General features: G+C 36.4%; 1 protein-coding gene across 1 annotated transcript; it reads left to right on the top strand.

Moving 5' to 3' along the window:
* Positions 1-10662: 10662 nt before the first annotated feature.
* On the top strand, positions 10663-11622 carry LOC121172195 (olfactory receptor 1044-like). The gene has a single exon (XM_041004041.1). It carries the CDS (start codon positions 10663-10665, stop codon positions 11620-11622), a length of 960 nt encoding a protein of 319 aa, XP_040859975.1.
* The last annotated feature ends 729 nt before the right edge of the window (positions 11623-12351 follow it).

The raw sequence follows: 12351 nt of genomic DNA, 5'->3' as shown, positions 1-12351 counted from the left end.
AAAGCAACATGTATTTTAGTTTAAATGCTGTTGTCTTAGAAATTTACAGCATGATGCATATATGAAAAAGAGACATTTTGCCTATTTCAAATAATAAGTGGAGACTCATATTCGCATCAGGCCTGAATAGCACAGAGTTATATTCATATTGATGCAAATTATGTAAGGAGAAAGATTTTGAAGTTGCTCTGGTACTACTCTATGATAATTTTCTCTTGAGACTGAAAGGTTGGGGAATGGAAAGGGAGGAAATTGTGGTTATTGTCCTAGAATTTTGTCTGTGAAACACATAAAAGCTCATTCTTTCTATATAAGTAAAAATTCAGATAATGAAAAGCAAAAGAGCTGTTTGCATTCATCTTGTGAAATATTTAAACTTATTTATAAAACAATTATAAATATCTAAATAAAAAACTTGATTTCTTGCCAATTATCTAGTGTATTTAAAGAACCAAGGTAGAAAAAATACTTTCCAAATTGTTGGTGGAGTGATAAATCAGGTTGTGATCAGGAATCCTCAGTATAAATTCAGTTTCTTTATTGTATAAAAGCTAACATCATGTTCATCTTAGAATTTGTAGAAATATTTTTGTCTCCATTTGCCACATCTTTTTGCCTATTGAACAACTACTTCTAATACTGCCCTATTCTTCTGTACAAAAAGAACTGGCCATTCTTTTTTTTTTTCCTCCAAAATTTATCTGTTTATCTTAAAAGAGAGAAAGAGAGAGAGAATGGGAGAAAAATCTTCCATCTCTTGGTTCATTGCCTAGTGTCTGCAACAGCCGGAGCCGAGCTGATATGAAGAAGCAAAAGTTTCCCCAGGGTCTCCTGCATGCATGCAGGATCCTAAGGCACCATCTCCTCTGTTTTTACAAACAGCAAGCAGAGAGGTAAATCTGGAAGAGGAACAACCAGGACTTGAACCAGTGCCCGTATGGGTGCATTCCATTGATGAGCTTGCTATACCACTCTGCCAGCCCCAGGAACTGACCATTCTGATTACTCATGATCACAAAAAGGTCCATTAAAATAAGAGTGGACTCAGTTTGCCATGAATTTTGCACTAGTAGAAAGTAGGAGGACTTCGATTTCCAGGGAGTGTAAACAAGGGTTATATATCCTATTAATCCCCAGATGGCAATTTTTTTACTATACAATTTTGGATTCTATTTTGCCTGCCACTTTAAATTAACATTTTGTCTTAGTATAAGCCAATGAAAGGAGGAGATGGAAGGAAAGGGTTGGGAGTGAGGGAGCAATTGAGAGAAGTAGGCAGTATAACTATAGAATGCATAACATATGTTCTCTAAATTTAAAAGATAAAAAAATAAATTAAATGATTAGTTTTGAATATCAAGTACTAGAGAGAATTTATTGCATGCAGGCCAAACTCCCAGGCATTTATAGATAGCAAATGACAGAATGTTAAGAATAATTCAAGAAAGTAAGTAATAAGAAAATGTCTAATTGAAAGAACAGAAGTCAAGTCAGTTGGATAACTTCATACCATTACTCTGATCATAATCAATGCGGTTGGAATTCAAATTCACTCATTCTGCCATCTAAATTTTTTTCATAGATATTCTACTGTGCTACTGCTCGATTAAGGGTGTCTTGAGCAGATAGAAAATGAAGAATGGATGGGAGAGGTACAAGGGAAATAATGATAAAATACCTTGTTAAATTGAAGACTAAAGCAGTAAGTAAATTTGCAACACCAGGCATTAGAAATAATGAACAACCCAGAGTTTGGGGAGTGCAATTAATTTCATTGAATACAGAAACTGTATTGCAAAGCAAGAAAATTTGGAACTTCAAGATGTTTGGTGGGGCCCCCATTTAAGCCATGTGCTCTTTGAAATTTTAAGAATCCAATGGTTCTACCTACCTCGGTGGGGAAGCTACTTTAGCTTGCTGACATTCAGTCCTCACAAGTTGATTCAGATTGGATTTAAAATGTCTTGGACTCCTGTGAGACTCATTTTGTTGACAGTTTTATAGAAATTATAAGATAAGCCACTTACATGTAATTGCTTGAGAAAGTGCTTGTGTATTTGTTAATTATTCTCTGAGAGTCCCATTAGAAGAAGTCAAAAATATGTCATGGCTCAGCCTAATTGAACAAAATTAACTATTCAATGCCACTGAAGACTGGGCATAACATTTAATAAATCTTTGTCACAATTTCAATTATTCAATATATGTAAACTCTTCCCTTGTCGTACTCCTTGTCCCCACAAGACTCAATAGTAAATAGAATTAGCACTCCCCGAAAATATAACAATATCTCAAAGTATTTCCATTGCTACAGGAAATTTTTGTTGGATATAAAGCAATTGTTGGATATAAAAGGACATGGCTCTGCAAGGTAGTAATTTTGTCATGTATTTATCTGATTGTGAATGAACCTCACATAAACTGCTTAATTTCTTTTTTACAATTTTATTCATTATCATTTTATATTACATATCCATAGGCCCTGGGATTTCCCTTTTCTCCTCCCCAAATCTCTCCCTGCCCCACTGAGTTCCTCTATGCCATTACTATAATTTAGTTCTTCATACACAGTCATATGACCATCATTGCGGGTATGGACAGTGGTGGTAAACAGTTTCATTGGGAGTCCATCTTTGTCTGGAAGTAGGAATGCATACTGCATTGTATCCTTACATCTGGATATGATAGTCTCAATTACACAATTACCATACATCCCCTTAAATGAAAACCACAATACAAAATCAACAACAGGAAGAAAAATAGAAATGTACAATGCCATGAAGATAAATTACATACTGCTAGATATGACAGTCTCCAGTACACAGTTGCAATACATCCCTTAAATGAAAGCCACAAAACAAAATCAACAATAGGAAGAAAAAAAAAGAAATTAACAACACCATGAAGTTAAATAACATGCTACTGAATGACTAGCGTGTCACTGAGGAAATGAAAAAGAAAATCAAGAACCTTCTTGAAGAAAATGATGCTTCTGTATGATCTATGAGTCATTGAAGAATTTAATCAGAAGAAAGTGTTTTGAAGAGATGAAACTAACAAAAAATCAATCCATGAGATACAGCTTCTGCTGATCTTTGTTGGTGAAATGTGTCTCCTATAGGCAACAAATAGATGGATTTTATTTTTTAATCCAGTCTACTAATCTATGACGTTTGAATGAGGAGTTTAAGCAATTTACATACAAGATTAATAAGAATGGGTGGTAGTTTGGTTTTGTCATTTTAGCAATGGGTTGTTCATTGATTTAGTCTTCTGTTGTTATTTTACTGGGATGCTCACATTTGCCTTTGGTTTTGATGGACACTATTCCTTTTCTGTCAAGAGAACATCTTGAAGTATCATTTGTAGGGCAGGTTTGGAAGAGGCAAATTCTCTTAACTTTACTGTGGAAAATTTTTACTTAATTTTCAAAGACAAAGGAAAGTTTTACTGGGTATGTCATCCTGGGCTGACTATTTTTTTTCCTTTAGAATCTGGAATAAGTTGCTCCACTCTCTTCTCGCCTGTAGAGTGTCCTGTGAGAGGTCTCCTGTGAGTTTAGTTGGTATTCCTTTACATGTCAATTGATTTTTTTTCACGTGCACATTTAAGGATCTTTTTCTAATGTTCGATTGAAGAGAGCTTGATTACCATGTGTTGTGGTGAAGATCGCTTTTGGTCAACCCTGATGGGAGTTCTGTGCCCTTCCTGGATGTTGTTTCCCAATTCTGTCTCTAGATTAGGGCAATTTTCTCTTATTTCATTAAATACATTTGTAAACCCAGCTTCTCTTTCTACACCTTCTGCAACTCCCATAACTCTTATATCTGGCCTTTTAATAGTGTCTTTCAATTCTTGATTACTTTTTTTTTTTTTTTTTTTTGCCTGATCCAGCTCTGCTTCCAGCTTTTTGTTTGTTTCCCCCCTGGTGACAGGAAATATCTTCTAATTCTGAGATTCTTTCTTCTACCTCCTTCATTCTATTTTGGAGATTCTCCACAGTACTTTTAGTTTGATCCACTCTATTCTTCATTTCTGATAGATCAGCTTTCATTTGACTAATTTCCATTGAATTCCTTGAATGCCTCGAATGCCTTCTTTAGGTGCTTCTCTTTGTTGATAAGAAATTTTGTAACAAGTTTTGAATTCTGTATCCACCATTTTCTCGATGTCTTCTCCAACTTCCATCCATTGATTCACTCCCCAGGTGGCAACAGCAGCTGGAACTGTGTTGATCCGAAGCCAGGAGTTAGGAGCTTCTTCTGGGTCTTCCACATGGATGCAGGATCCCAAGGCTTTTTGGGCTGTCCTAGACTGCTTTGGGCAGGTAACAGGATGGGAAGTGTTTCTGCTGATGTTAGAACTAGTGCCTATATGGGATCACGGCATGTACAAGGCGAGGACTTTAGCAACTAAGCTATCATGCACAGGGCCCTAATGACAGTTTTTAAACTGAATTTTCAAGTCATATCATGTAAATAGTACAACATTTTACAATTTGCAATTTTTAATAATTAATTACCCCAACGTTATAGTTACTATTCATATGTGTACATATAAATATGTTGGACATACGCAAATAAAGAGAGCAATTATCCTTACTTGAACTTACCTTGCTAAATGTCTCTTAACTTTTAGTCTACGTATGTGATACTGTGAAGAATAGCCCAGAAAAAGGTTGATTTTATTTAGACCCTAACATAGAGAGTGTTCAGAACCCAATATACAGAGTTAATGTTATATAAAATTGACTAGTTCTCAGTACTGTGGTGCTTATAAGAAACAAGAAAAGCCTAAAATGTGAATTACTCGAAGAGTATAAGATGACATGGTGACCCGATGTAACACTCTATCCTAAATGAGATCCTGATTCCTAAAACAGACAACAGTAGTCAAGTAAATCTGAATAAAGGATGAACTTCGTTAACAACAATAGTTGACATTCATTAAAACTACTTAGGCTGCTCAGACTCGTGCAATTCCTCTACTTTTCCTGATGAATGAATAGTCTTTAGTACAAACATTAAAATGCTGGAGATCTTGTCCATTCAAATAGCCACGTCTAGCAGCTGCTTCATAGGAATGCGTAGTGGCTTTATCCTGGGAGAAGAAAGGTGAACCCAAGTCGTCAGAAGGCACAGACTTAACTTCTGATGGAACCACTGAGCCTCCAGGGATCAGGAGCTGGGCATGAATTTTGCTACTCCTAGGATTTCACCTTTTCTAGACAGTTCCAGCCAATGTAGACAAGAATGTTACGTATTTGTTATGATCCTATCAACACACAACTCTGTATTAGCTCATCCATCTACCTGTCTATATAATTAAGCTATCTATAACCTATACCAATCTACCTTCTTAACTATTATCCATTTATCTAAATGAAGTTGAGTATACACTCACCGTATTTGCTATGAAAACATGTGTTTCATAGTTATGACAGGGCTGTCTTAATGTCACAGCAAAGATGGATTTAATTAACTTCACATTGGCTAAAAATGTTTGAAATAAATGAATAATTTTCCCTACAGAATGCAACGTGATGAATTGTTGAGGACTCATCATACGATCTCATTGCTAATGAGGGCACACTTTGCATCAACAGTTTCAGAATTGGTAACCAATGTAATTCAAATGCATCTCAAGGTACTATCCAGCTTAGTCCTACTAACCTAAGTGATTGTTTAACGTTAATTCTTCAAAAGGTGTCTGGTAATTCTTTTCTAGTCAAGTATTTCCCACGAATACTGTTTTTTATGCTTTTAGCATACAGAAATATTTCTCTCATTCTGGCTTAAAATTCCCTTATAATTTTTGGCTAACTTCTTTTATTCAAAGTTAAAACCATTTTGCTCGTGGCCATGTTGCTTTTTCAACCCCCACCCCAAATTCATTAGCAATTGCAAACTAATAGTACATTTTTTTCCAACTGGCTAATTTTAAATTACAAAGTTCCTATTTCAAACATGCATATAATGTGTATAAATACATTATTCTTATAATTTTAGATAGATTTTATACATTTTATTTTTATGCATTTTATTTTCAATGGCTTTCCAGGTTCAAAATTATTGTCAATCATCTAAAACTTACTTCAATCATTTCTGTGTCATTGGGATCCTAGAAATTGCATGATTAGTAACGATGTTATCATTCTTCCTAAATACAAAAGAGTCTCTAAAGCAGTATTTAAAGCAATTATTTTGTTTAAAGAGATTCTACCACAAAATTTGCCTGTAATAATTCCTCCTTCCATCTCAAGAGGGAATGTGACTTAATAGGAATGTCTCAGTGGTGCCTTCTCAGATGACATGGGACGAAAAGCACAGTGCACACTCTCTAGAGCCATAGGATGAGGATTAAACCAGAGTCCTCACCAGTTCAACCTGACTATGTCAAAGTGGTAAACTGCTGAGAGAATAAACCTTCTCCATGGGAATTAAAGAGCTCATTGGGGTTTTCCTACAAGGATTATCAGCAAGTTTCTGTGGCTATGCAAGACAGTGGATTCGCTGCATGAGGTAGGTCATTTATGCAATTCTGTCCACCCATGCCACAGATTTAGAGTGCTGATTTCCAGGCAAAACACAGGGAATGATTATATAGTAGGGAACTGAAAAAAGGAACGGTTAGAGTCTGATCCACCAATTAACAGCTGAGTGAATTAATAAAATCCAGTCATTAAAAACAAGTCATTAAAATTCAGTTAGAGTATCAGGCGCTTAAACTTTTAGTTAATATACCCACATCCCATACTGGAGTATCTGGGATTAATTCCTGACTCCAACTTCCTGCTAATGCAGGTAACGGGAGCCAACAGTGAGAACTCAAGCAATTGTGTACCTGTCAGTCATGTGGCAGCCATGCATTGAATTCTGGTTCCTGGGTTTACCAGAGCTCAGCCCAAGTTATGGCATGAATCAGGGAGTGAATTAACAGATGGGAATTCTCTAGTGCTCTCTCTCTCTCTTTCGCTCTCTAGAATAAAAGGAAAATTAAAGAGTTACATTCAGTCAGTTCCACATAAATACTGAGTGTGAAATACTTAGATAGCTCTGTTGTGGAGTAATTTACTAATCAGCAAAACGGAACCCTCTACCCTATATGGAGAATATGGAATCAATATAATTCTTTTAATCCTTTCCTTTATTATGCTGTTATCCCTTGGGCAGATAACCAGAACTGAGGAATAAGCAAAGACGACTGTCAACTAGTGAACTGCATCTACTAATTGCAAAGTCATCAAGAAGCTTTTCTCCTAAATTCACAATAGAGGAGGAAGAAATATGAGGCACATCAGAAAAAGAAAGTTTTATTTTCTCATTTAAATGAACAATGTGGCAAATTCTCCATTTCTCCTAAGGCTTTCTCTCCCAGATTTCATTCAATTATTCTAAATGAATTTTCCGCATCTTGGAAAGGACAGCTTTTGTCTGTGCTTTCATCACCCGCGAGGCTCCGTGAATCAGAGTAATTTATTTTCCTGAAATGTAAAAGTCAGATCACTTGTGGAATTCACTGGCCAACTAAAGGAAAGAGAAAATGAAATTATACAGATCTTTTAGTCTCCATTACTTACAAGTTAATTTAGTCTAAGGTTATATAAGAGCATTCTTAACTCACCACACTGCATCTGTCTGTCTGAGCAGCCAAGCCCTACAGGCTGGAGTGTGGTGGGACCACACTGATCATAGACATAGTATCATAAATATTTTCATGGCGAAAGATAGTGTTTAGGAAATGGATGCTGCACTGAATATCAGGAGATACTCAACCATGAGCTTTTCATATTTCTATACTAATAATATAAACAGAATCTCACTTTTTGAAACATCAAAACAACTACCTTTTTGGCATTCCACAGAATCTGTAAGACATCTTCTATCAGGTAAGAAACAGGCTAAATTGTTAAATTTCGGATTTTGAGAAAGAGGGTAGCTGGGGCGTTTGACACGGTGGTGAAGTTGTTGTTTACGACTTCACTTCCTGGATGGCGGTGTCTGCATCAGAATCCTGGTTTTGTGCTTTGATCCTGTTTCCTGCCAGTGTCTACTCTGGAATCTGCAATGGTTCATAATGTAGTTGGGTCCTGGGTTACCACGTGGGAGACCTAGACTGAGTTACAGGCTCTTGGCTTCTTCCTGGGACAACACTGGTTGTTGCAGGCTTTGGAGGAGTGAAATCACCAGTTATAATATCTCTCTGTCTCTGTCTCTTTTCATTTTAAAATAAAAATAAAAAGGATAGTAGAAATGGAAACATTAAAAACAATTCCCATGCTTTAAATATTTTTGATTCATTGGGAAGAGTTTCCTCCAAATTACATTCTCAGTTGCATGGATGACTAACTATACTCCCAAGTTCTGTGCAGATTTGCGTTTTGGGAAATTATGGTGTATTTTATATATAAATCAAACATTTCAATACCACACAAAATGTTAAGGCACTTCACAACTTCAGAAACAAACAGAGCTATGACACTATGTTGTTTTTATCAGAGGCATTCCCCACTTGAATAAAATAGACTGCATATTCGACAAATCATTAACAAATTTAATATAGAGTTCACACACATATTTTACTTGTGATGATCATTTATACAATGCAGCTAGTTTTTTTAAAAAAGCTTTGTTTACTTGAAACCAGAGTGACAGAGAGAGAGAGAGTGTGGAGAGAGAGAGAGAGAGAGATTTTTCCATCCAATGGTTCATGCCCCAGGCTAGGCCAGTCTGAAGCTGGGAGTCAGCAGCTTCTTCCAGGTTTCCCTGGGTTGGGTTCAGGAGCTCAAGGCTTTGGATCATCTTCCTCTGCTTTCCTAGGCTGTTAGCAGGGAGCTGAATCAGAGTTGGAGTACCCAAAGCACTATATGAAATGCTGGCACTGCATGTGAAGGATTGATTAGCCTTACTATGCCAAAGTGTCACCCCTAGCCAGGTCTTCATTTCTTAGCATACACTAAATTTTTCATTTCCATAAAAATATGTTGTTCATACACCATGGAAACAAAACATGATGTCTACATTCTATCATTATACTTCAGCCCAGTGTCAACCTCAGAGACTCACTTAATATAAACTATGGCAAAGTTTTAGTCCATAATCAAGTCCAAGTTTCTTATTCACACAGTAAGTTTCTGAAATATTTCTTGCTATTATCTAGTTCAGAGTAATGAGGCGGACATATGTACCAATTTTTTAATAAATGCCTGTGCATTCGATGGCATAGGCAGGTCTTTCAACAAATCCTGGAAATAATTGTAGCAATTTTCAAAATGCAATTTTGACCCTAAGCAAATTTGAAGATGGATATCAATGAGCTAAAACAGCAAACATTTTATACATAGACTTATAACATTATTTTGCTGCTTAGTGAATCTTTAACAATGTCAGACTAATCTCAACACTGTAGATGAGCAGTTCTTCAAGAACAAAGAATGACATGAATGAATTTTCCAATGGAGTGTGGACTGTAAACATTCTGGTACTCCAATTTGATCATGTGTTACAGTACCATCATTTGGGGCAGAGGAACAAATAAAACCCTGCAGCCAGCTGACATCTGTGCCATGTATTTAGAGAAACAGAAGTAGCCTGGTCAGGATAGATTAAAATTGGTGTGGACTGTATTGCATTCAGAATCTATGAACCAATATGAAAATTCAAACATTAAAGAAACAAGTTTAAAATTGGGTTCCTATTTTGGATGTAGCTACTGATTTAACCTGGGATTAGCACGGAGACAAAGCTATTCAATATATCACCAGAAATATTTTCAAAGCAAAGAATTTAGCTTAAGTGTGGGGTAAAGAAATATCTCAAAGAATTACCAATGCAAATCTTTGATTTCCTAGTGTTTAATATCTAGAAGAGATGACATTAGAAAACAGAATGAGTGTTAACCACCTAAAATCCATCTGGGGAAGAATTGTATATTTATGACAAATGTGGAATAAAACAAATGAGGTAAAGCTAAATTCTAAAAAACAAGTATTAGAGATATTAACTTGTATTTCTCATGGAGAAGTTTACTAATAAAGAAAAGGTAGTTACATGGAAGCACGTGTTGTTACAAACATAGACACATTATTGACTAGATCCATTGGCAAAAGCAGTTAGAGTCTGGAAGCTCAAGTTCCAGAGGAAATCTTGGTATAAGAACCTAAAATACAAAACTCTGATGTTTAAACTTTACTTCCTTTTTCCTCTTTCCTCTCTCAGCTTTGTGTGCATAGAGAAGAAGACAAATAAGTCACAGGGATATGACTACAGATATGCTTTATTCCATTTCTACCAACTGTTCAATTAAAAAAAAGAGCTTGAGCATTTTACATGCCCAATCATACTTCTAAATAGCTCAATGTACAAAAAAGTTGAATAGAATCTTAGGCAATATACATTATGCTGTTGCTATCCTTTTTCTGTAAAGGAAAGATACTTGAGGGAAAGAAATACCTTTTCTACACATATTTTTTGTTCTATCCAACCTACTCTGAATTTTTCCTAATGTATTCTAATCTCTGCATTGGGGAACAAAATATCTTTACAAGACATTAAGTCATCAAAAGAAAGAAAGTGCTTACAGGAATTGCATATATTGCATACAGGAATTGGCTACTTGGAATGAACAACTCTGAAAGTCCTTGTCCAGACACTCTGAAGACACATGGCTCAGATCAACTGCACTCAGGTGACAGAGTTTGTCCTTGTGGGACTCACAGATCACCAGGAGCTGAAGATGCCCCTCTTTGTGGTGTTCTTAACCATCTACCTTTGCACAGTGGTAGGCAACCTGGGTTTGATTCTAGTCATTAGAACAGATGCAAGGCTCAACACACCCATGTATTTCTTCCTTAGTAACCTGGCTTTTGTGGATTTCTGCTATACATCTGTCATTACACCCAAAATGCTTGGGAATTTCTTGTATAAGCAAAATGTCATATCCTTCCATGCATGTGCTGCCCAGCTAGGCTGTTTTCTAACTTTCATGATATCAGAGTGCTTGTTGTTGGCTTCCATGGCTTATGATAGATACGTGGCCATTTGTAACCCTCTCCTGTACATGATAACAATGTCTCCAGCAATCTGCATTCAGCTTGTGTCTGCCCCCTATTGCTATAGCTTTCTCATGGCACTGTTTCATACCGCCCTCACCTTCCGTCTATGCTATTGCCACTCCAATGTCATCAACCATTTCTACTGTGATGATATGCCCCTCCTCAGGCTAACTTGCTCAGACACTCACTCCAAACAGCTCTGGATTTTGACCTGCGCTGGTGTCACATTCATTTCCTCCCTTCTGATTGTGTTCGTCTCCTACATGTACATTATTGCTGCCATCCTCAGGATGCGCTCTGCTGAGGGCAGGCGCAAGGCCTTCTCCACGTGTAGCTCCCACATGCTGGCGGTGACCATATTCTATGGGACTCTGATCTTCATGTACTTACAGCCCAGCTCCAACCATTCCCTGGACACAGACAAGATGGCGTCTGTCTTCTACACAGTGATCATTCCCATGCTGAACCCCTTGATCTACAGTCTTCGGAACAAGGATGTGAAGCAGGCCCTCAAGAAATTCCTCATGAACAAAAACACGAGTTTTGTGTTGGTGCTGTTAAGAAAATGACTTCAAACAAACAGAAGGGGGCTTCTGCTACAGTTTGATTTTTCTGCATGAATAAAATTAGTGTCTGATCTTAGATGGTGAATAATAAAGATTTCCTCACTGTTCAATGACATCATTCTCTATATGTTTTTTATAAGCAAGTTTGACTTAGAACAACATTTCATACGTGGGGAACACCATACAATATTTACATCACATTGCATTTCTTTTGACAAGATATATTTTGAAAACATAGTACATCTTCAGATACAAAGACTATCTAAGCATAACCTTTCCTAAAGTAAATGTAATTTTCTCCATTAAGTTTCAGACAATCATATATGACTTGTTTCAATGTGGAGTAATATTTCATTGAAGGAAAGATTTGTTGATTCCTGAAATTGTTGACAGCCTGATAAAGGACAAAATAATGCTAATTTGTATTGAAATGGTGGAGAGTGTGTGGCACAAAATTATCTTTAATTTACAGAACTGCCCTGCACACACAAACAATTATCTAATCCCAAATGGTAACACTGCCAAGGTTGAGAAGTTTCTAAGATAATATATTATAGCAATTCTGAAATTCATTCTTCTTTTTAAGTTTTCTTCTGCATGCTGTTGCTGGGTCTTTCTTGTTTATTGCTTTTCCAAAGTCTATCATCTGGATTCAATCTGTAATATAGTCACTAATTCCTCTAATCAATATCTCTTTTTCATTCTTAACCCTTCTACAAACCTTCCAAAAAT

Source organism: Ochotona curzoniae, unplaced genomic scaffold (genome assembly GCF_017591425.1).
Source record: "Ochotona curzoniae isolate NIBS_2020 unplaced genomic scaffold, NIBS_Ocur_1.0 scaffold_3171, whole genome shotgun sequence".
NCBI lineage: Eukaryota > Metazoa > Chordata > Mammalia > Lagomorpha > Ochotonidae > Ochotona > Ochotona curzoniae.
The sequence above is the reverse complement of the archived record's forward strand: the minus strand, read 5'-3'. Positions and strand labels throughout refer to the sequence as shown.